This window comes from Lemur catta, chromosome 8 (assembly GCF_020740605.2).
Source record: "Lemur catta isolate mLemCat1 chromosome 8, mLemCat1.pri, whole genome shotgun sequence".
NCBI classification, from domain to species: Eukaryota; Metazoa; Chordata; class Mammalia; order Primates; family Lemuridae; genus Lemur; species Lemur catta.
In genome coordinates this window covers 29250600-29276583 of record NC_059135.1, presented here as the reverse complement: position 1 = coordinate 29276583, position 25984 = coordinate 29250600, and the positions used below count along the sequence as shown (strand labels likewise).

The following is a 25984-nucleotide window of genomic DNA, read 5'->3' as shown; positions in this document are numbered from 1 at the left end:
CACCCAAATGGAGATGTTGAGAAGATAATTGAATATATGTCTTGCGTTTAAGGGAAAAGTCCAGGCTGGAGATATAAATTTGGGAGCTATCAGTGTACAGATGGTATTTAAAGCTAGGAGACTGGTTGTGATCTCTCAGGGAATTTAGATAGAGGAGAAAACAGGTCCAAGGACTAAACCCTGGACTCCCCAGTGTTTAGAGGTTGAGGAGAGAAAAAGGAGCCACAGCCAGAGAAATAGAAGGAAGCCAAGTGTTTTAAGCAAAAGAGAGTAATCAGCTAACTCAAATGTTGCAGATATATCAAGTAAATTAAGGCCTGAGAGTTTAATAACATTGCTAATCTTAAAAAGAGCAGTTTCAGTGTAATGGGCGCTACACCTAAATGGAGTGATTCAGAGATATCAAGTAGAGACAGCTCTTAAGAGTTTTGCTGTAAAAGGGGCTGGTAACTATAGAGGAAAGTGAGGAGAAGGGAATCTTTTAAGGTGGGAGAAATTATATTATGTTGATGAAGACTGTTATGTCATGAGGGGAAAACTGACAATGTAAGAAACAGGAGAGAATTGCTGTGCTGGATCCATTTTCTTGAGTAGGTAGGAGGGGACGAGATCTAGTGTGGGTGTAGAGAGATGGGGGCATTTATTAAAATAATTGGGAGCATCGTTCATTTATAGTTATAGGAGGGAAGCTGATGGAATATAAGGGCAGAAATGTAGGCAGATAGGTAGGTGTGGTGTGGAAATTATCTCCTGATTGCTTTTGTATTTTAAATGAAATTGAGGTAAAATTATCAGTTATTAGTGAAGACGGGATTTAAAGAGAGAGGGGTAAAAAGTTATGTAGAAGATTAGGAGAGTGAATGGACTAGGGAAATGTGTCATTTCCAGACAGTTCACTTGAGATTCATGAACTAGTCAGTATGGCTGTTTTTCTCTGCTTGTGTTTCCACCCCCCCCCCACCCCCCCTGGCTGTGTGGGTCAGGGGCAGAGTTGACAGAGCATTGAATTTAATCAGAATTGTAGTTTTGCTAGATGATTTCATGAGAAAGGATACAAGGTGAAGGAAGTATATGCAAAGGAGTGGTTATAGTGATAGATCATGGAACCTAAGCTGGGTAAAGTGGGAAATGACTGTATGACTGGATGGGTTAAAAGTCCCTTAGGGGTTAAAGAAGGTTTTTTGGAATCAGGATATTAAAAATAGTGAGAAGGAAAGATAGGAGGCTGTCAGAAATTTGGATGCTTGAAATTAAAGTTTTAGAGGTGTTGAAGTTATTGTCAAGACGTAGTATACAATCATGGCAGTGAGTGGCTGAGGTATGGTGGAGGTTTGAGTAGGGGAAAGACGGATCAAGAAAGAGGATAAAATTCTATAGGAGTAAGAGTCTGAGGGAAAAAGAAAGACTTGGAAATGGTAGTCCCGGGCTTCTTGTGGTATCTAATGTAAGGAGAAAAATCAAAATAATATTATTCTGGATGGTCATGAGTCAGATAATAGTGGTGAAGCTATGACTATTGGGGAGTTTGAAGTTTTGTAGGTTCTTGTCAGGTGCATACCAAATTTGGGATCCTCCTCAACATTTTCACTATTTTGGAGATGTGGAAGTATAAAGAGTAGAAGAGCATTTTACCTGGAATTCTGGGGCTTACCTTTCATTTCTGCTAATGAAGTGTAGAGGTTAGTATAGGAGCCATCTTAGCCAGAGTACACAGACTGCTGAGACTCTCTCTTTGTGCCTGATTGAGCTGTGGAAACCAGGATTAGAGTGGTGGGGAGGGGTTTTTTTAGTATTTTCACACCGTTAGGGTTTATTCACTCCTGTTTATTAGTAGTGTTCTCTAAATATTTTAGCATTTTTGTCATCATACCATTCAGTGAAACCATCCAACTATTCAAATGTATCTGTTGTATTTTTTTTCCCTGAAGACATCTTTTCTGGACCCCTGTATCATCTTTGCCCAGTCAGTTACCATCTCAGTTTGATGCATAGTTTCCTTTCACTATCATTGTGGGGAATCTTTTCACCTGTGTTGGATACTCTAGTTCCTGGATGCCACATGGGTCTCTTTTTTTCCTTTCTTTCCTTTACTTGCTACAGAACATCATTTTTCCAGTAGCTTCCTAAGAAAGTATGCATGGAAAATAAATTTGATAAAACCTTGTTTGTTTGAAAATACCTCTATTCTATCTTGACACTTGAATAATAGTTTAGCTCAGTATAAATTCTAGGCTAGAAATAATTTTCCCTTAGAATTATAGAAGTCACTACTCCCAGCTTGTTGTTTCTGAATCTGAAATCTCAAAGCCTCCAGCCAGAAGGAGAAGTAATCACAGGAATGGAGGAGGACACCTAGGGGTCTAAAGAATATGTATACATACATCTTACCCTGCCTTTCTGCTTCCTGTAGTGCAAATCTGATTGCTTCTTGTAGGAAATCTTCCTCTGCAGACCTCCAGAGGTCTCTCAACTGTGTCATTTAATCACTCTTCTAACTGCTTAACACTTTTGAGATATTGGTTTAATTGTTGACCTACTGTTGTCTCTGCTTCTATTCTCTTTATTCATGTTTCCTTCTTTCTTATTTCTTACTTTTATTTTAGTGGGATTTCAGCAGGGAGAAATAATAGAGGAATGTTACCAATCCGCCATATTTAAAGAGAAATCAGGAAACTTGTTTCAGACATTAATAATTTCAGCCTAGAAAATAAAATTATTTTTTATACCCATTACTTGATTATCTTTTTTTAAAATATGGGGCTTTTACTTCCTTTTCCCGCTATTTGTAATATTAAACTTGATAATGTATTACTATATAGGACAAATTATAAATTGTAGCTTTCATTATTGCCAGTTAAATCCAAGTAATACATACTATTGCCTAGATAGCAGTCTTGTAGTATTTAGCAGAAACCATAAAACTCTTCAGTTAGTACCACTCAATCCATTATTTCTCTTTGGGTTACATACCCCAAAGGGTGTGAAGTGGGAACAAAAGGAAAAAAGTAAAGTTGTACACAGATTTTCATAGCACTACTTGTAATAATAAAAGAAAGAAAAGATGTAGGCCACATGTTTTACTGCAGGATAGTAGTGAATGATGAAGCAATTCTGGCAACATAATGGAATGCAGTGTCCAAATAACCTTTTAAGTGTCCAAATAAATAAATAAATATTTATTCACTTAAATGTATATAATGTTAAGTAGAAAATAAAATGCCAAATAGATAAAACCCTGCTTTACAGTAGTCAGAATCATTGACAAAACTCAGAATTGATTCTATAGATGAATATGTTAGGTTTTTAAAAAATATTTACTTTAAGAATCATTTTATAAAAAGTTTTATTATAAAAGTAATATGTGCTTATTGTAAAATAAAAAATAACACTGACCCCAAGCAACAGCAGTCATAAACACAGTAAGAAATTGTAAAAAGTTAAAATTCCCCAAACTTTTCCCCAGTTCATTTCTTAGAGGTTGTCACTTTAACAGTTTGCTATGGGCCAGTGCGGTGGCTCATGCCTGTAATCCTAGCACTCTAGGAAGCCAAGGTGGGTGGATCATTTGAGCTCAGGAGTTTGAGACCAGCCTGAGCAAGAGGGAGAACCTGTTACTACTAAAAAAATAGAAAAGAAATTACCTGGACAACTAAAAATATATAGAAAAAGTTAACCGGTCATTGTGGTGCATGCCTGTAGTCCCAGCTACTTGGGAGGCTGAGGCAGAAGGATCACTTACTTGAGCCCAGGAATTTGAAGTTGCTGTGAGCTAGGCTGATGCCACAGCACTCTAGCCTGGGCAACAGAGTGAGACTCTGTCTCAAAAAAAAAAAAAAGAAAGAAAGAAAGAAAGAAAGAAAGAAAGAGTTTGCTGTGAATTATCATTTAATATTAATATATTTTTGTAGGAGACATCTCACTGTATGGCACTGGGAATAATGACTGCATTAAAGTAAAAGATGAATATCATTGCCTTAATCTGTTTGGGCTGCTATAACAAAACACCATAAACTGGGTGGCTCATAAACAGCAGAAATTTATTTCTTCCAATTCTGGAGGTTGAGAAGTCCAAGATCAAGGCAGTAGATTCAGTGTCTGTTTTCCTGGTTCCTAGATGGTGCCTTCTCAATTTGTGGTCACATGGTGGTAGGGACAAACAAGCTCCTTCTTTATAAAGGCACTAATTCCATTCCTGAGGCCTCTGCCTTCATGACCTAATTACTTCCCAGCGGCCTCACCTAATAATATCATTACACTGGGGATTAGGTTTCAGCATATAAATTTTGGGGATACAAACATTTAGACCACAGCCATCACCCTGTATTTTGCTGAATTCTTTGACTAGAAAGAATACAATTATTTTAGGAATGAAACTATTATAAGCGTGGACCTTGATTTTTTTTTTTTTTTTAACCCAAGCCCAGTGGGGCTGTATATAAACACAGAACAAAGAAAAATGTGCTTGATGTAGAGTGGCTATTAAATTCTTTAAACACTTCAATTGACACAGAGGAAGAATGTTAAGATAACTCTTTTCCACGCAAAGAGCCCTTTTTTTTGTATTTTAATATAGAAATAATTTCCTAGATTCAACTGAAAGGGAAAGCCATCATTTAAGGTCCTACAGATGTCTTTGTTAAACATAATCTGACTTATGGAATATATGATAATTCATTATTCTAAACTTTTTTTTTTTTTCCTTAAGGCTTCTAGGCAAGCTTCAGGAATTCCAGGGATTACTCCAACTGAAGAAAAGTAAGTAATTATTTTTTTGGAATCAAATAGAGTCAACTTTTCATTTTTGGTATCATAACTAAACCACATTTTTAGATTACCCTTCTTATTTAATATCCTTTGTTTACCCTAAATTTACCTCTGAGCATATAACCTAAACTTTGTTAGGACCAGAAAGGAGAGCTGTATAAATCAAATCTCTAATGGCTTTCACTTTCTCTTGCCAGAGAAAGCCGAAAATAGAAATGCAAGATTAAGATAGAAGGAGGGAAGAAAAAATTGCCATGGCTGATCTGATTATTTTCTCCAGGCTATGATGATGTCTATTATTATCTCAGTATTAGGCTACCAAAGTTGGATAGTTTTCCAGTATCTAAGTCAGATGTTCCTTGTGTATCTTTTTTATTTGGTTTGAAGTGTTATGAATTCTCAGAATATCAGACAAATCGATTTCTAAATATGACTATAGAAACATGGCAAGAAGTCAAATATAATTTCGTTTTGGATTTTACAGTAATTTGAATTTCATGAACCTTTGCATTAATCCATTGACATAGTTAATTCAGAGTTAACTATTGTTTTTCTGATTTTTTTTCCAAGTTAAATTGATTGTTTTGTCAAATGTTACTCTTTTGTCAGAGATGGTAATCTTCCAGATATTGTGAATAGCGGAAGTTTACATCAGTTCCTGGTTAATCTGCATGAGAGATATGGGCCTGTGGTCTCTTTCTGGTTTGGCAGCCGCCTTGTGGTTAGTTTGGGCACAGTTGATGTACTGAAGCAGCATATCAACCCTAATAAGACATGTAAGTTTAATTTTCTTTCTAATTAGCTGATCCTTATTTTTTAAGAATAAATGTTTATAAATAAAGAACTATTGGCCAGGCTTGGTGGCTCATGCCTGTGATCTTAGCACTCTGGGGGTGGAGATGGGAGGAATCGCTTGAGGTCAGGAGTTCAAGACCAGCCTGAGCAAGAGCGAGACCCAGTCTCTACAAAAAATAGAAAAATTAGCCGGGCTTGGTGGCGTGCACCTGTAGTCCCAGCTACTCGGGAGGCTGAGGTAGAAGGATTGCTTGAGCCCAGGAGTTTGAGGTTGCTGTGAGCTAGGCTGATGCCATGGCACTCTACTCAGGGCAACAGAGTGAGACTGTCTCCCAAAAATAAAAATGTTTATAAATAAAGAACCATAAATAGTTCTTGAATAGGCATAGCTAATATTTATTGAATGCTTTGTACTATGTGCTAAGCATTGTGTTGTAATCTTTATTACCTCATTTAAGGCAGTATTATAAAATAATTATATTTTTCTTTATAGGTATATACAATAAAATCCCAATATAAATTTCAACAGGATTTTTCTGGGAACTTGAAAAAATAGTTCCAGCATACGTCTGGTAGAATAAATGTATATGAGCAATAGGAAAAATCTTAAAAAGAATATTAATGAGGGAAATACTTGTACTATGAGATAGGATAGTGTAAAGCTAGATTAATTTAAAGAATCTTGTACTGTCATAGGACTAGAAAGACAGGTTGATGGAATAGGGTAGGTAGTTTGGAAGACAAACCAAGTATATATGATAAAAACAGCATTTTGTGACAAAGAAGAAGTAATTCCCAAATAAATGGTTTTGGAAATCTTGGTTAGTTATTTGGAAAAAAGTTAATCTCAATTCCTGCCTTATTCTTTATATCAAGACAAATTCTAAATGATTAAAATATGAAGTCATGAAAGTCACAGAATAAAACATGGTTAAATATTAAATTTTTTTTGGTGGGTAGGGGGGAGGTATAGATAAACCTTTTCTTACAATGACACAAGATCTAGGAGGTATAACACACAACTTGGACAAATTTGTCCTCATAAAAATGCAAAATTTTAGTGTACTTAAAAACACCTTGAGCCAAGCACAATGATGCATGTCTGTAGTCCCAGCTACTTGAGAGGGTGAGTTGGGAGGATCGCTTGAGCCCAGGAGTTGGAGACCAGCCTGGGCAACACAGTGAGACTCTATCTCTAATTAAAAATAAAACAAAACAGAATAAAACAAACAAAACAAATACCTTGAGAAAGGATGAAAGAGAAATGGGAAAATGTGGGCCGCACGTTACTACACATAACAAATAGTAATTGATTACTCTATTTCTGTTAAATAAAAAGGTACCATGAAAATGTTTAAAAGAGAAATAGGAAAACTATTTACCACTCATGTATGTAATTATGTTTATGGTAAATAAAAACTAACAAAAATGAAATGCCCTTGTAGAAAAATGGACAAAAACAAGGTAATTAAGAAAGAAGAAATAACAGTCAGTGGGCAGTAAACAATTGAAAAGATTTCAGCCTCACTAATATTCAGTTGGATACAAATGAAAATGAGATTTTTTACCTATCTGACTAGAGGAGATAAAAAACACTGGCAAAAGTCATTCTTGATGAGGGAACGGGGAAACATGAAGTATAAATGTTGTATTGTACAAACTTTCTGGAGAGAAGAAAGTTGGTAGTAACCTTTGACTTCTTATGGAATTTATCCCTAAATTGATAATTTCATAACTGTAAAAAGATTTATACTATCATTATTTAAAATCAAAATTTGAAACATCTTAAATATTTATCAGTAGCTAATAAATGAATACTTTCAGGCTTTAAGATGATGATATAGATTTGTTTATGAAATACTTGTATAGCAATTATTATATGTCAGCACTATTCTAAGCTGTTTATAAATATTAATTCATTTAGTTCTCAGAACAACTTTATATATTTTTTCCTTTTTTTTATGTTTTTGACTGCTTCTCAGCTGCATCAGAGCAACTTTATAAAGAAGATATTATGTTTATTCCTATTTTGCAGAAGGGAAAGCTGAGGTATAGAGAGGTTAAGTCATTTGCCCAGGGTCACACAGCTAATTAGTGATGAGCTGGGACTTGAAGATAGTCAGAGTCCAGATTGTGCTTTTACAGCACAATTCACAATTGTAAAGATGTGGAAACAACCCAAGTGCCCATCAATCCGTGAGTGGATTAATAAAATGTGGTATATGTATACCATGGAGTACTACTCAGCTATAAGAAATAATGGTGATATAGCACCTCTTGTATTTTCCTGGATAGAACTGGAACCCATTCTACTAAGTGAAGTATCCTAAGGATGGAAAAATAAGCACCACATGTACTCACCATCAAATTGGTTTCCCTGATCATCACCTAAGAGCACATTTAGGAATAACATTAATCCGGGTGTCGGGCAGATGGGGGCAGGGAGGGGATGGGTGTATACATACATAATGAGTGTGATGCGCACCATCTAGGGGATGGACACGCTTGAAGCTCTGATTCGGGGGGTGGGGGGGGGTGGGGAGGCAAAGGCAATATACGTAACCTAAACTTACCATATAATATACTACCCATATAATATGCTGAAATAAAAAAAAAAGATTTTGCTTTTAATCACTAAGCTTTCCACAACATGAAAAGATGGTTCTGTCAGGGAGTACAATGATGAGTAAAACCAGACACAGTCTCTTCTCTTATGGAGTTTCTAGTCTAATATTGGGGACTGAGGAAAGCATGTAAACATTCAAATTATCACTCTAATGAACTGTGAGAAGTGCTCTGAAAGAAGGGAATGTAGTTCTTTGTGAAATCGGACAGATTTTTGTTTCTCCCTGTTAAGAAATAACAGCTATAAAAAATGTCTTAAATGTTAACGGTGAGTGTCTCCGTGTGGTGAGATGAATTTTACTTTCTTATTTATATTTTCCTATATTGTTTGAATTGTTTACAGTGACAATGTATCTTTTGTGTGTATGTGTGAAAACAATATAGTCATTAAAGAAACACTTTTAAAAATGAAGGAGAAAAGAAATATTTGAATTCAGCAAATAATTTTAACCGTAATACTTGATAACCACACAAAAACTTATCCGTTTTGCTTTAAAATCAGTTGAATGGCCTTTTTTAAAATTCAAAGATATTGTAGTCATGTAGGTAGAAAATTTTTGCAAGTATTAATGACTTAACAATGGAATTCCCAGTCAGAATATTGTATTCTTGCCAATTTTCATTGACTCTTAAACTGTTCATATTTAGAAAAGAAAATTAAGGGATTTATGGAAAAAAATTGCCAGGCTTCTGTGCTATAATCTCTTATCTCCCTGATCTCTTGTACTCTTTTTTTTTTAGTGACTATTTTGATATAGAAATATTTAATTTGTCTGTTTCAGTGGACCCTTTTGAAACGATGCTAAAGTCATTATTAAGGTATCAATCTGGTGGTGGGAGTGCGAGTGAAAACCACATGAGGAAAAAATTGTATGAAAATGGTGTGACTAATTCTCTGCAGGGTAATTTTGCTCTCCTGCTAAAGGTAAGGTGATAAGTAGTTTTATGTGCTGTTCTACAATATGTTATAGATAATGTATTTTTTTTTACTATTGGTGTATCTTATTTTTGCTACTCTTTTCTTACCTGTCTCTCTAGGCTAATTTTTAATCTTCTGAATATTCTGTTTTCTCTCTGTAAGCTTATTAATTATGTATTCTTTATATAGAGAGAGCAGGGTTTTTGAGTGTTTGCAGTATTCAAACTTGGGCTGATGATTATTTGTCATGGAGGGCTGTCTTTTACGTGGTGGGATATTTAGTAGCATCTGTGGCTTTTACATAGTAGATGCCAGTATGTGCCCAGTTGTGATGACCAAAAATGTCTCTAGACGTTTCTGAAAGTCCCTTGGAGGGAAAATCACCCTAGTTGAGAACCTCTGCCTTACAGATTACAATAGGTATTCTTGACTTATTATAACCTAATGTTAGTGATAACTTTTACCAATTACTCAACAGTGCTAGGACCTTACTAACTCCATTTTCTCTCTCACATTTCTATAGTTTGATTTTGTAGAGTCAATATTCATTTGTTATTTATCTATATTCCATTCTACTGTTCAGAATTATTTTAGTGGCACATATATAGATCAATGAAATAGATCCAGAAACAATCCCAAGTTCATATGGGAATTCAATGTATGATGGCTAGCATTTCAAATCAGTGGGAAAAAGACATGTATTTAATGGTAAGACATAAAATTCATGAAATTAAATGAACCATTTGTGAAAATTAAATGAATAAATAAAATAATTGGAATGCACGCTTTATACTAAAGTAAATTCTACTTTAAACATAAGGTTTGAGCTAAAGAATCAGCATTGATATGTGATACTTAGAATGAATTCAAACAAATGGCTCAACATTCTAAGGCTGTGGATAATGAGAGGGTGTAGCTTTGTCATATGGGGTCCTATAGGCCTGACAACTTTAAAAGGCCCATGTAGGATTGGACATTCAGGAATAGATTGAGTAATGAAGAAGGTGAGATCTGGTAGTTCAGGATGTAAACAGGTGAACACTGACACTCAGCTGGGCTTCCCATTTCTGTGCATGAACCTGAGACTGCTGAGATGGTCACAAGTTATGTACTTTTTCTAGAATTGTTTTGACGTAAAAATCCTGTGCTTATTAAGAAAAATAATGTTTTCTAAAAACAAACAAACTTTGACATTTGGGGAAAGAAAATCTTAAGGGTTTGTCTTACTGAGCTTTGCTGTATTGTGCTTCACAAATATGGAGTTTTTTACAAATTGAAGGTTTATGGAACCCTGTATGAAGCAAGTCTATCAGTACCATTTTCCCAACTCACTTCATGTTTCTGTATCACATTTTAGTAATTCCTGTAATACATCACACTTTTCCATTATTATTATATCTGTTATGGTGTTCTGTGATCACTGATGCTACTATTTTAATTGTTTTGGGGTGCCACACTCCACACCCATGTAAGACAACAAACTTTTTTTTTTTAATTTCAAAGTATTATGGGGGTACAAATATTTTGGGTTATACGGATCACTTTTATAATGCTTGAGTCATAGTTATAAGTATGCCTGTCACCCAGATACTGTTAATTGTACCCATTAAGTAGGTTATCCCCCCTCCTTCCTACTTGATTTCCATTAAGTTTTACTTCCTCTATGCACATGTGTGCTCAAAGGGTTAGTTCCAATTTAATAGTGAGTACATGTGGTGTTTGTTTTTCCATTCTGTAGATACTTCACTTAGGATAATGGTCTCCAGTTCCATTCTAATTGTTGGAAAAGGCATTAAGTCATCCTTCATGGCTGAGTAGTATTCCATAGTATACATATACCACATTTTGTTAATCCACTCATGAAATGATGGGTACTTGGGTTGATTCCTTATCTTTGCACTTGTGAATTGTGCTGCAATAAATATTCGAGTGCAGATGTCTTTTTGATAAAATAACTTCTGTTCCTTTGGGTAAATACCCAGTAGAGGGATTGCTGGATCAAATGGCAGGTCTATTAGTTCTTTGAGCAATCTCCATACTGTTTTCCATACAGGTTGTACTAATTTTCAGTTCCACCAACAGTGTAGAAGTGTTGCTTTATCTTTGTGTCCATGCCAGCATCTATTATTTTTGGACTTTTTAATAAAAGCCATTGTAACAAGGGTAAGGTGATAGATATCTCATTGTGGTTTTAATTTGCATTTCCCTGATGCTTAGTGACATTGAGCATTTTTTCATATGTCTATGGTGATTTGTGTATCTTTTGAAAAACTTTTGTTTTTCACATTTTTGTCCACTTTTTGATGAGGTTGTTTGATTTTTTCTTGCTGATTTGCTTGAGTTCTTTGTAGATTCCGGTTATTAGTCCTTTATCGGATGTATGGCTTACAAATATTTCCTCCCATTCTGTAGGTTGTCTATTTGCTCTGTTGATTATTTCTTTGGCTGTGCAGAAGCTTTTTAATTTAATCAGGTCCTATTTATTTATTTTTGTTGTTGCTGTGATTGCCTTTGGGGTCTTCATAAATTCTTTGCCTCGGCTGATATCTAGAAGAGTTTTTCCAACATAATACAGAAGATCAACAAAACAAAAAGTTGGTTCTTTGGAAAGATAAATAAAATTGATAGACCTTTTGCTAGGTTAACCAGGAATAGAAGAGAAAGGACCCTAATAAGCTCAATGAGAAATGAAAAAGGAGATATTAGGACTGATACCACAGAAATACAAAATATCATCTGTGAATACTATGAAAATCTCTTTGCACATAAACTTGAAAGTGTAGAGGAAATGGACAAATTTCTGGAATCACGCAATCTCTCAAGACTCAATCAGGAAGAAATAGAATTCCTGAATAGACCAATAACAAGCGACAAGATTGAAGCAGCTATAAAAATCTTCCAACAAAAAAAAGTCCTAGACCAGATGGATTCACAGCCCAATTTTATCAGACCTAGAAAGAAGAGTTGGTACTCATAATGCAGAAATTATTCTATAACACTGAGAAGGAGGGAATCTTCCCCAACTCATTCTACAAAACCAGTATCACCTCAATACTAAAGCCAGGAAAGGACACTACAAAAAAAGAAAACTACAGACCAATATCCCTTATGAATAGAGATGCAAAAATCCTCAATAAAATACTAGCAAACCGAATTCAACAGCATATCAAAAAAACAATCCACCATGACCAAATGGGCTTCATCTCAGGGATGCAGGGATGGTTCAGCATACATAAATTGATAAATGTGATTCACCACATAAACAGAAGCAATAACAAAGGCCATACGATCATCTCAATAGATGCAGAAAAAGCATTTGACAAAATTCAGCACTCTTTCATGATAAAAACTCTCAACAAAATAGGCATAGAAGGAACATATCTCAAAATTACAAAAGCAATTTATGACAAACCCACAGCCAACATCATACTGAATGAGGAAAAGCTGAAAATATTCCCTCTAAGAACTGGAACAAGACAAAGGTGCCCGTTGTCACCACTTTTGTTTAACATAATACTGGAAGTCCTAGCCAGAGCAATCAGGCAAGAGAAAGAAATTAAGAGCATCCTAATTGGGAAAGAGGAGGTCAAACTATTGCTTTTTGCTGATTATATGATCTTATATCTAGAAAACCCGAAAGATTCCACTAAGAGACTCCTGGAATTGATAAAGAAATTCAGCAAAGTCTTAGGGTACAAAATCACTATGTACAAATCAGTAGTATTCCTGTATATCAATAAATCAAACCAAAGCTTGTGATGTCTTTGCTATATACTGTTTTTATTCTATTAGGGATTAATAAATATTTGGTGAATGAAGGAATGACAGAGAGACCCTGAGAGTCTGTCAGAGACTCTGTCACTGAAGCTTGTGTAGGACATTTATATATCTTATTTTATTCTATCTTATTTTCTGGCTTTATTATTTTGGTGGTAGTTCTGTTTTATTTTACAAATCAGCCCTTTGACAGAAGCTGAACCTGAACCATTGAGGATGCAATTATAGATGGAGCCAGTGTTAGTCTGATAGATGAGTAAATATCTGAATCCTTGCTTTGGTTACCGAGTTGAGCTATGTATGCTATGAAATGAATCTACTTGCTAGAGTGTTCTAAGATTTGATAAGAGGAAATAGTAAATCATTGTGGTTTCCTGTTCTCTTTCAGCTTTCAGAAGAATTATTAGATAAATGGCTCTCCTACCCAGAGCACCAGCATGTACCCCTCAGCCAGCATATGCTTGGTTTTGCTATGAAGTCTGTTACACAAATGGTAATGGGTAGTACATTTGAAGATGACCAGGAAGTCATTCGCTTCCAGAAGAATCATGGCACAGTAAGTCTAGGGCTGAATTTAAAATGCAAATTGGATAGTTGAATAATGCAGACTCTTCTTATCAAGAAGAAGGTTTAAGATTCTATAGCATAGAAATTCCTTGTTTTGGGCTAAACAATGTAAGCAAAATAAATGTTGTCTTTTTTAAAAGGCTAAGAATTGCTTTTTTTAAACAGTTACCTTTTGAAATATAAAAAACACATTACTAAGGAAATTTTTTTTTTTTTTTTAAGAGACTGGGTCTCCCTTTGTCACTCAGACTGGTGGAGTGCAATGATGCAGTCATAGCTCACTGTAACTTCAAACTCCTAGGCTCAAGTGATCCTCTGGCCTCAGCCTCCTGAATAGCTGGTACTACAGGCCCACAGTACCATGCCCGTCTAATTTTTTTTGTATTTTATAGAAATGGGATCTCACTATGTTGCCCTGACTGGTCTCGAACAGCTGGCCTCAAGTCATCCTCCTGCCTTGGCCTCCCAAAGTGCTGGATTACAGGCATGAGCCACTGTGCCCAAGTGAAATTTTCTTTTAATATTTAGCAATTATGTTATAAAAATAATACTAAATTCTAGAATAAAGAGAAAAACTATATTTAATAGAACTAGATTAAGTCCTATATAGAAAGAAGTTAAAACCAATGGAGCATGAACATGCTAATGAGATGATTGGAAGCAAGGCTAGTTTTATCGAACTAATTCTAAAATTTAGTAATTCTAAAGTTGAATTACTGTTTGTCTTTTCTAGATTTACAGATGGAATTTATTTATTATTCTCTATTTTTATGTGTTTCAACATTAGATTAATTTATTTGGTTCAAATCATATGTAGGTTATTTACTCTACCATGTTTTAGATCTGAAGAATTATTCCTAATATTGTTTAAATCTATAAAACAGGTTGAATAGTTAAGTTAATATGTTTTAAACAAAAATCACCAGGAACTGTGGGCCAGTTCCCTGTCACTGTTTAATATTATACTTTTTCTTGTTATTTTTGTTTGATGATTTTTAAAAATACGTGTTTCTTAATAAACATTCACATATTCGGGTACGTAAAAATAAAAATGGAAAAATCACTCTAAATTCTACTTCAGAGTCAACTACTCTGTGTACCCAGGCAAAATAAATTGGTTAAAGAATTCCTAAAATGTCTTCTTATTTTAATGAAGAATCAATTTTTGACTTAATTGTTGATCTCTGTAGTTTTTCATGTTGATGACACAGCATTTTAAAATTTTATTTTATTTTTGTTTTTAGTGATAGGGGTTTCATTGCATTGCCTAGGCTGGCCTCAAACTCCTGGTTTCAGGCAATCCTCCCACCTCAGCCTCTCAAGTAGCTGGGGCTACAGACATGCACCACTGTACTGGATAGTATTTTTGAAGAGATTTCCACTATTGTTTCCAGAATTTTCTTCTAGTGCTGATATCTATCCTACATATTTTATGCAGTATTTTCTTCCTGTTCCTTTTTCTTTCTTATAACTTCAAAATAGAAATACTTTCAAACTTACAGAAAAGTTGCAGCTAGTACAAGGAACTCTCATATATCCTTTACCCAGTTTCAGAAGTTATTTACATTTTGCCCCACTTGCTTTTGTCATTCTTCTTCTTTGTTTCTATCTGTCCATCTATCTATTTATTCGTCCCTTCCTCCCCCTTTCCTTGAACGATTTTAGAGTAAAGTAGACATTTTGCCTCTTTACCGCTGAATATTTCAGTTTGTATGTCCTAAAAACAATAATATTCTCCTATACAGTGACAACAGTTATCTAATTTGGGAAATTAAGCATTGATACAATACTATTAGCTCATCAAGTGCCTATAGTCAAATTTCTTCAATTATCCCCATAATGTTCTTATTTTAATAGCTTGCCAGCCCTTACCCCCACCCCCAATCCAGGACCCAACTCAGGATCACTCATTACTTTTAGTGATCAAATCTTCTTAATCTGAAACAGTTCCTCAGCATTTCTTTGTTTCTTGACCTTGATATTTTTGGAAAGTGTAGAACAGTTATTTTGTAGAATATCCCTCAATTTGAGTTTGTCTGATATTTCATGAGTAGATTCAAAAATCTGTATTTTTGACAGGAATCTGGTATTTTCTTAACATTACTAGAAGTTGTCAAAGGAAAATTTTCAGACCATAAGCAGTACTTAATATCCTTCCTCAAATGATCTTTTATTGTCTAAAACACCAAGGGATTGCAATTGTTCAGTCATGCCACCAGGAATAATAACCAGTTTGTGAATTCAGTGGCAGTGACAACTGCATCAGGACTGGTACTTGGCTGACAACAGTTGGGAGATGTCATTAGTTGTAAGAGGCATACTTATTTCACAGGTGTTCCACCTCACCTTCAATTGCATATGGTTTTTCTGAACTGCCCTCCCAAAATATTGTACTGATTATTTTCCCACCAACATTAGTATGCTTATTCCGTGTGCTTTTGACAACATTTAAAATTGTTGGTCCTGTAAATCTGTGCCTATGTGATAAGTCAAAAATGATATTTTATGATTAAAATTTATAATTCTTTTATTTGTTAAGTTAAATGTCTTTTTATAGTTTTGTCAAAACTTGTGTTTCTTTTGTGGAATGCTTTCTCCTGTCCGTTGCCTATGTTTCTACTAATGGTTTCTTTTTCTTACTGACCTGCAACAGCTGTTTATTTTTATCTCAGTTTTCATTTGCTCTTACTTTTTTTTTTTTTGTGACATGTTCTGCTCTGTTACCTAGGCTAGAGTACAGTGGTGTTATCATAGCTCACTGCAACCTCAGACTCCTGGGCTCCAGTGATCATCTTGCCTCAGCCCCCCTAGTAGCTCGGACTACAGGCACACGCCACCATGCCTGGCTGATTTTTCTATTTTTTGTAGAGACAAGGTCTTGCTCTTCCTCAGGCTGGTCTCGAACTCCTGGCATAAAGCAATCTTCCCACCTAGGCCTCCCAGAGTGCTAGGATTACAGGCGTGAGCCACTACACCTGGCATGCTTTTACTTTTATTGATAATGCTTTTTCAGTATCATAAATGTTAATGTTGTTATGTAAGTAAATCAATTTGACTTTTTCATTATGAATTTTTACCCTGTGCTTTATGTCGTGCTTAGAAACTCCTTCCACAGTTTAAGGGCATTCCTGATATAAACATTTAGTATACATTTTAAAAATACTTCTAATAGTTTAATTTTTTATGTTTAAATAATCTGAAATTTATAACTTTTAAGGTAAGAGTTGAGGACTCTTAGCCTGAGCAACATAGTGAGACCTTGTCTCTACAAAAAAATATGTAAAAACTAGCCAGGTAATGTCTTTTCTTAATTTTTTTCTTATATCTTATGTTTTTTTCTATTTTTTTCCCTTTGTTTTTTCTTTCTTATTCTAGTCTCTCTCATCCTAGCTGGGTAATCTCTTGAGCCCAGGAATTTGAGGTTACACTGAGCTATGGACAGGCCATTGCACTCTAGCCTGGGCAACAGAGTAAGATCCTGCCTAAAAGAAAAAATAGAAAGGCCAGGCATGGTGACTCATGCCTGTAATCCTAGCACTTTGGGAGGCCAAGGCAGGAGGATAGCTTGAGGCCAGGAGTTCGAGACTAGCCTGGGCAACCTAGTGAGACCCTGTCTCTACCAAAAAAAAAAAAAAGTTAAAAAAGTGGAGCACTCTTTATTATTTTTCAAATACAATATTTAGCTATTGATTAATAAATCTTGTGTTCTTTCCCTGAATTCTTTCAGAACTTTTGAATTATAATCAAGTTAACATTTTTTTCAGGGGCTAATGACCCAATTTGGAAATATGGAAGCCTATTCTGTTGCTTTTTATCTCCAAACCTTAGATGAATTTTTTACCTTTTTCTGCACCCCAGCTAATGGCTATCAATATTGCAAGTGAGGCTGGGCGTGGTGGCTCATGCCTGTAATCCTAGCATTTTGGGAGGCCAAAGTGGAAGGGTCACTTGAGTTCAGCAGATTGAGACCAGCCTGAGCAAGAGTGAGACTCGTCTCTACTAAACGAAAAAAATTAGCCAGGTGTCATTGTGCGAACCTGTAGTCCCAGCTACTTGGGAGGCTGAGGAAGGAGGATGACTTGAGCCTAGGAGTTTGAGGTTGCAGTGAGCTATGATGATACCACTGCACTCTACCTGGGGTGACTGGGTATGACTATGTCTCCCAAAACATAAAAATAAATTGCAAGAGAAATAAAAGTTTGTAATTACCTGTGAATTTTACTTATCTACTTGTGCTATTATAATAAAAATTTGAGGATTGACTCTGATGCTGTGTCCTTTTTCCTTTCTATTCATACTCCTTTTCAAGAAAAGGAACTTTTCACTTTCCATTTGTAATTAGTTTGAAAGTGCATTGACTAAAATCATTAAAATATATTTGTCCCTATCCTCTGAGACTGTGGAGTAAATGATTGTGCAGCCCTCTTAAAAGGGAGAGCTTAATTATCAGATTTTTGGTTAAAAAGGAGTTCCTTAGTTATTAGCTTACATTGCTCTGAATTATTTAGAAAATCTACCTACTGGATAATAGATAAGTATATTTTCCTGTTTTCAGGTTTGGTCTGAAATTGGAAAAGGCTATTTAGATGGGTCACTTGATAAAAGTACAACTCGGAAAAAGCAATATGAAGATGGTAAGTTTGGTCACTCTTAATTTTTGGTAATGACGAAAAGATACGTATCCCAGTTTTTTTGTACCCCAGTTTTAATAGGGTTATCTCTAAATGGTGATATTACAGGTCATTTATATTTTCTCTTTATGTTTTTTTCCTACATTTCCTGCCATGTAAGTTTCTCTTTAGCAAAAGAGAAAAAAAACAGTAAGTTAGTAAAAGAAAACACTAGCACTCACTGCAGAATGAAGGTGCTGTAGAGCTGGTACACTCTACAGAATTAATGGAAAGTGTAAGGGTACAATGTTAAGAAAGCAATTTGACAGAACATATTAAGAGCCATACATAATGGATGAAATTATCTAAAACAAGAAAATATTCATGAAAATAATTTTTGTAGTACTGTTTCTGCCAGTAGAAAACCAAAACCAAACTAAATATTCAATGTTAAAGGTATTGCCAAGAAAATAATGTCAATATGATTAAATATTATACAAATATTTGTAAAAAATGTAGCAACATAAAAATTTTTTGCCATTTGTAACATTGAGTAAAAATATCTTCAAAATTGTTTGGTATTAAGTACAACTTTATAAAATTTACACAGAAAAATAGCAATTTTAATTTAAGATCACTCCCCCAGATTATTCTCCTTTATTCCTTTTTTTGTTGTGGTTTTGTAGTTCCTGTCAGTAGTTGAATGATTGTGATGCTTCAGTATTTTTATTCTGAGCTGCTTCAATTCCTTCTTTGGAAGCAGGCGGGGTAAATTAAAATACATAGGCTACATTGGAATAATGGATTATTTTCCATATTTAGTTGCATTGCTTCACAGGATTCTCTTCCTTCATCTTTTCAACAAACAACAAAAATTGAGGCTTACTGTGTGCTAGGACCTATTATATGCATGGAAGACAAAAATCCTGGTCCTTATTAGCTTACTATTATAGTGATTCCCTTGTTGTCCAATGGAAGTCAAAAAAAGCCAATTTAATTGACATATTTTCTGCTGTTTTTTATTACTATCCTGATGCTCTTGATGGATGCATTTGGATTAATTCCCCTTGATAAAAAATGTATTTCAGAAATATTGGTTAGATTAATATGAAATGAAAATTAATAATTTATATTCTTTGATTCTAAATGAAAGTAAATTGTCTAACATGATGTATTCCTTGGTCTATAACATGAACATAGTACAAATTTGAGCTTTTATTGAAAATGATTATGGTTTGGTATGGAATCCCATGGCTGGATCAGAGCTTCCTTCGTTTAAGTAATTCCCAACCTGCTCTGCACATCAGTATCACTTGGGGAACTTAAACAAAACAAACTGAAGATTGGGCCCTATCCTAGACCAGTTTATTCAAAATCTGGGATAAGGGTGGACTGGGCATCAGATATTTTTGTAAAGGCTCTCCAGATTATTGTAATGCACTTGTAGGGTTGAGAATGTAAAACAGTATTTACCAAACTTTGCTACACCTTGAATCTTTTAAAACATATTGAAGGCTGGCTTCTACCTATAGACATTCAGATTTAATTGTTATGAGGTGTGACTTGTACTTTGATGATTCAGCTGTGTAGCAAAGTATTGCAATTACTGTATTACAGTGTTAATAATTTCTCATTTGGATAACTAATGTGTATTGTATCATTCAATTCTATAAATATTTGGGGAAGATCTGTAATATGCAGGCATGTTTTAGGTGGTAATCTAAACCAAGAAAGTTTCTTGCCCTTGTAGCACCACATTCTAGTGGAAAGAAACAGACAATAATCTAAACAAGTACATTAAATAGTATGTTAAAAGGTGAAAAATGCTGTAGAGAAAAATAAAACCAGAAGGGGATAGGGAGTGCCAGAGGGTGAGGAGGTTGCAACTTTTTTTCCATTTATTTTTTATTTGTATATATTCATGGGGTAAAAGTACAGTTTTGCTGCATTGATATATTACATTGTGGTGAAGTCAGGGCCTTCGGTACATACATCACTGAAGCAACCCACATTGTACCCACCAAGCAACTTATCATCATCTACCTCCTCTCACCTCCTGACTCCTCCAAGTGTCCTTTGTCCATCATTCCACATTCTGCTTCCATGTGTACACATTATGTAGCTCCCATTTATAAATGAGAACATGTGGAATTTGTCTTTGTGTCTGAGTTGTTTCATTTAAGATAATGGCTTCCAGTTCCATCCATGCTGCTGCAAAAGACAATGATTTTATTCTTTTTATGGCTGAATAGTATTCCATTGTGTATATACACCACGTTTTCTTTATCCATTCATCTGTTGATGGACACTTAGGTTGATTCCATATCTTTGCTATTGTGAATAGTGCTGTGATAAACATATGAGTACAAGTATCCTTTTGATATAATGATTTCTTTTCTTTTGGGTAGATACCCAGTGGTGGGATTGTTGGATCAAATGGTAGTTCTTTGAGAAATCACCATACTGTTTTCCATAGAGGTTGTACAAATTTACGTTCCCACCAACAGTGTGTAAGCATTCCCTTTCTCCACATCCTCACCAACAGCTGTTATTTTTTGCGTTTTTAATAATAGCCACTCTGACTGGTATAAAATAATATCTCATTGTGCCTTGAATTTGTATTTCTCTGATGATTAGTGATGTTGAGCATTTTTTCATATGTTTCTTGGCCATGTCTTCTTTTGAAAAATGTCTGTTCATGTTCTTTGCTCACTTTTTAATAGGATTATTTGGGTTTTTTGATGTTAAGTTGTTCGTTTTGTTTACTATCCTTGTAAATTCTGAAGAGTAGTCCCCTTGTCACATGCAGTTTGCAAATATTATCTGCCATTCTGCAGGTTGTCTGTTCCCTCTGTTGTTTCTTTTTCTTTGCAGAAGCTTTTTGGTTTAAGTCCCATTTGTCTATTTTTGTTTTTGATGCATTTGCTTTTGGTCTTACTCATGATTTTTTTTGCCTAGACCAATTTCCAGAGAGTTTTCCCTCAGTTGTCTTCTAGTATTTTTATAATTCCAGGTTTTACACTTAAATCTTTAATCCTTCATAAATTGATTTTTGTGTATGGTGAGAGGTAGGGGTCCAGTTTCATTCTTCTGCATATGGCAATCCAGTTTTCCCAGCACCATTTATTAAAAAAGGTGTCCTTTCCCCAGTGTGTGTTCTTATTGACTTTGTCAAAGATCAGTTGGCTGTATGTGGCTTCATTTCTAGGTTCTCTATTCTGTTCCATTCACGTAAGTGTCTGTTTTTATACCAGTACTGTGTTGTTTGGATTACTACAGCTTTGTAGTATAATTTGAAGTCAGTTAATGGGATGCTTTGTTCTTTTCACTCAAGATTACTTTGGCTGTTTGGCCTCCTTTTTGGTTCCATATGAACTTTAGAATTGTTTCTTCTAATTCTGTGAAAAATGACATTGGTTTGGGGTTTTTGTTGTTGTTATTGGGTTTTGTTTGTTTGTTTGTTTGTTTGTTTTTTGAGACAGGGTATCACTCTGTTACCCAGACTAGAGGCCAGTTGCATGATCATAGCTCACTGTAGCCTCAAACTCCTGGGCTCAACCAAAGCAATCCTCCTGCTTTGCCTCCTGAATAGCTAGGACTACAGTTATTTGAGGTGGCGTGTGCCTGTAGACCTAGCTACTTGAGAGGCTATTTTCTTACTTTTTGTAGAGAAGCTAGTCTCAAACTCCTAGCCTCAAGCAATCCTCCCACCTCAACCTCCCGAAGATGTTGATAGGTGTTGCAATGAACCTGTAAATTGCTTTAGGCAGTATAGTCATTTTAATAATATTAATTTTTCTGATCCATGAGTTTGGGATGTTTTTCCATTCATTTGTGTCATCTACAATTTCTTTCATCAGTGTTTTGTAGTTTTCCTTATAGAGATCATACACCTTGTTGGTTAAATATTTTCCTAGGTTTTTTTGGGATTTTTTGGGGTAGCTATTGTAAAAGGGATTGCCTTCTTGATTTGGTTCTCAGCTAGATCATTATTGGTGTATAGAATTGCTACTGACTTCTGTACATTGATTATATATCCTGAAACTATACTGAATTCATTTATCAAATCTGAGATTTTTGGTGGGGTCTTTGGGTTTTCTAGACATAAGATCATATTATCAACAAATAGGGATAATTTGACTTCCTCTTTTCCAATTTGGATGCCTTTTAATTTTTTCTGTTTTCTGATTGCTCTGGTGAGGACTTCCAATACAATGTTGAATAACAATGGTGAAAGCTGGTATCCTTGTCTTATTCTAGTTCTTAGGGGGAATGCTTTCAACTTTTCCCTGTTACATATGATGTTGGCTGTGGGTTTGTCATATATGGCCTTTATTATTTTGAGTTATATTCCTTTAATGCCTAGTTTCTTGAGAATTTTTATCATGAAGGGATGCTGAATTTTATCGAATGCTTTTTCTGTATCTATTGAGATGATCATATAGTTTTTGTCCTTAATTCTATTTATGTGAGGTACCCCATATATTGATTTTTGTATGTTGGACCACTCTTGCATCCCTGGTGTAAAATTCACTTGATCATGGTATATTATCTTGTTGATGTGCTATTAGATTCAATTTGCTAATATTTTGTTGAGGATTTTTGTATCTTTGTTCATCAGGGATATTGGTCTGTAGTTTTCTTTTTTTGTTGCATCCTTTCCTGACTTTGGTGTCAGGGTGATACTGGCATCATAAAATGGGTTTGGGGAGAATTCCCTCCTCCTTGAATTTTTGGAATAGTTTTAGGATTGGTATTAGTTCTTCTTTGTATTTTTGGTAGAATTAAGCTGTGAATCCATCTGGTCCTGAGCCTTTTTGGCAGGGGAGATTTTTTATTACTGATTCAATCTCACTACTCATTATTGGTCTGTTCAGGAGTTTTATTTCATTTTGTTTCATTCTTGGGGGGTTGTATGTTTCCAGGAATTTATCCATTTCCTCTAGGTTTTCTGGTTTTTGAGTATATAATTGTTCATAATAGTCTATGATGATCTTTTATATTTCTGTGGTATCGGTTGTAATGTCTTCTTTTTCATTTTTGATTCTGTTTCTTTGGATCTTTTCTTGTCTTGATTAGTCTAGCCTAGTGGTTTATCAATTTTGTTTGTCTTTTTGATGAACCAAGAGATTGCAATTTTAAGTAATTATTAGGAAAGGCCTCACCAAAATGAGGTGACTTTTGAGCAAACACTTTAAAGACATGAGGAAACTAGTCATGCTGACCATGGGGCTACCTGGATGTCCAAAGGAGTATTCCATCTAGAGGAAAAGTAATTGCAAAGTCCTTGAGGTGTGAGACTCTTCCTGGTATATTTGAGATACAACAGGAAGGCCAGCATGGCTGGATTGAAGTGAATTATGAGAGGAGCAGAAGGAGATGAGGTCAGAAAAATTGGGGAGAGGCACAGATTTTTTTATGGCTTATAGGCCATTGTATTGAGTAGGTTGTTAACTATGACATAGGAAGCCACTGAAAGGTTTTGAGCAGAGTTAGATCTGAGTTATGTTTTAAAAGGATCACTGGCTGCTGTAACAGACTATAGGGGGCCTGAGCAGAAGCAGGGAGACCAATTGGGAGCCTCTTGCAATGAACCAGGCAAGAGAAATAATGTGGCTTGGACCAGGCAACAGAAAATATAGAACCAAAACAAAAGAAGAATAAGACAGTAATTCTGTATTTTGAAGATACACCCACCAACATTGGCTGACAGATAAATATGGAGTATAAGAGAGAGGGAGACACCAAGGTTTTAGGCCTGAGTAGTTGAAAAATGAGGTTATTAGGAAGTCAGATGGGAAAGACTGGGAAGATTCAGTTCTAGGGGGAAAGATCAAGAGTTCAGTATGTTGGGTATGCTTCAGACATCCAAGTGGAGATGCCAGGTTTGTTGTTAGATGTATGAGTCTGGAGTTCAGGGGAAAGAAGTCTTGACTAGAGATATAAATTTGGAGGTGTTCAGTACATGGATTGTATTAAAGCCTTGAGACTGGAGATCACCAAGGTAGTGAATATAGATAGAAAAAAAGAAGAGGTCCAAAAACTGAGCCCTGTGCTTGGACATTCCATAATTAAGTCAAGAGACGAGAAGGAATCAAAAAAGAAGACTGAGAATGAGCAGGCAGCAAAGTGGGAAGGAAGTGTGGAATTTAGGGGAGCATGGAGTCCTGGGAGCTACATGAAAAAATGTTTCCTGGAGAGTAAGTTATCAACATCATCGGTGAAGTGATAAGTCAAGTAAGAAATGGATCTTTGGATAATTTTATTGACCATTGGGTATCAGTTATTTATAACTTTCAGGTTTTAGAAATTCACTTTTCTGATTATTCCACATCTGTTTCTGTCCCTACATGCGTGATGACTGGTTTGGGAGAAGAAGTGGAGTTAAGCAGACAGAATTTAGAAGGAAGGTGGATGATATCATGAGAGAGGTTTATGTGTTTTGGAGGCCTATAAGGTGCTGGCATTGTTCTACTTCTTGACCTGGGTGATGATGATTCAGATGTTTGCTTTATAATTATTCCTTAAACTGTGCTTATATGTTTTGTGCACTTTTTTGTACATATGTTAAATTTAGCAAAAAGGAGGAACAGAAAATTATAAATTAGTTTTCTTTATTGTTGGTTGCTAACTTTGAAAGTTTTATTCTTTATATGATAACATTGTGCAGAATTATTTTTAAAAAGTTCAATCTCCACAAATGATTGGATTCTAAATCATTTTGTTTTTCTTCTCTAAGCCCTTATGCAACTGGAATCTATTTTAAAGAAAATCATAAAGGAACGAAAAGGAAGGAACTTTGGTCAGCATATTTTCGTTGACTCCTTAGTACAGGGGAACCTTAATGACGAACAGGTGATATGATTGTCAAATGTTTATCAAATAAAAAATAATCACACATGTACACAGTGTGCTTTTTATTTACTTTAGTCCAGATACCTTCCTAGAATTCAATGGCTTCTCTTCTCTTTTATTGTACATCATAAGTAGTATAAGCACTTAGTCTCCTGTTATTTAGCTCGTTGAAGCATCTGTATATTATTTTATATTTGGGTAAGCAAATATTGAACTAAAATGCTCTGGTTATAAAAGAAGAAGTTGTATAAGCCTTTATAGACTAAGTCACTGTACCTGCATGACCAGGTATGGCAGTTTGGCTTATCCACAGTACACATCAGCACACCACTGCATTGGTGGTGTTGTCAGGCAAAAGACAGGAATGGAATCATTATTGCCATATCTGTTCACTGTGGGAATCTTCTGCCTCACTCTACACATGCAAGTCCTTGTGGCCAGAAGTGATTTTCTGGGTGTGTTTTGGTGCAGAAATTGAATCAGCCTTCTAGGACAGTAGTAGGATCTTCTCCATTGTTCTGAGGCTTTATTTTTGCACCACGCCAAGTCAGAAATATAGGACTGAGCCAATCTGTTTGCCAAAGTGTATCATAAACCAATAATACTAGCAAGAAATAACCCTGATTTGATCATTGCACATTGTACACATGTACCAAAATGTCACATGTACCCCCAAAATATGTGTAACTGTGATATATCAATAAAAAATAGACATACACACAAAAAGCAGTGCAGTATTTAGGTTGGTTTTCATATACAGATTTTGTTTTAATTAAAACATCATAAAGAAATAATATACTTTTTTCCTTTCACTGACCCTAATTTTATACTCTATAGATTATTTTAGCAGGGCTTAATTTAGGCCCTTGCATTTCACACTTTCTAAACTTAGTTTTGTTTCCTAGATCATAGAAGACAGTATGATATTTTCTCTGGCCGGTTGCATAATAACTGCAAAATGTAAGTATAAATTGAGTTCTCTTTCAGATGGATTACAAAATACACAAGGGTGAAGCTATTCTAAAATAAAGGGAACACTGCAAGACCTCTTTATAATTTCCCTTACCTCTTT

The 25984-nt window shown here is 35.2% G+C and overlaps 1 protein-coding gene across 1 annotated transcript in view; it reads left to right on the top strand.

The window, feature by feature from the left end:
* Positions 1–25984, top strand: part of LOC123643865 (cytochrome P450 20A1) — a 42359-nt gene that overhangs the window by 2802 nt on the left and 13573 nt on the right. The window contains exons 2-8 of the mRNA XM_045559688.1: positions 4706–4755; positions 5374–5540; positions 8967–9109; positions 13269–13436; positions 18003–18081; positions 24797–24912; positions 25818–25872. Coding sequence (XP_045415644.1) covers positions 4706–4755; positions 5374–5540; positions 8967–9109; positions 13269–13436; positions 18003–18081; positions 24797–24912; positions 25818–25872 — 778 coding nt within the window. The remainder of the gene's footprint in view (positions 1–4705; positions 4756–5373; positions 5541–8966; positions 9110–13268; positions 13437–18002; positions 18082–24796; positions 24913–25817; positions 25873–25984) is intronic.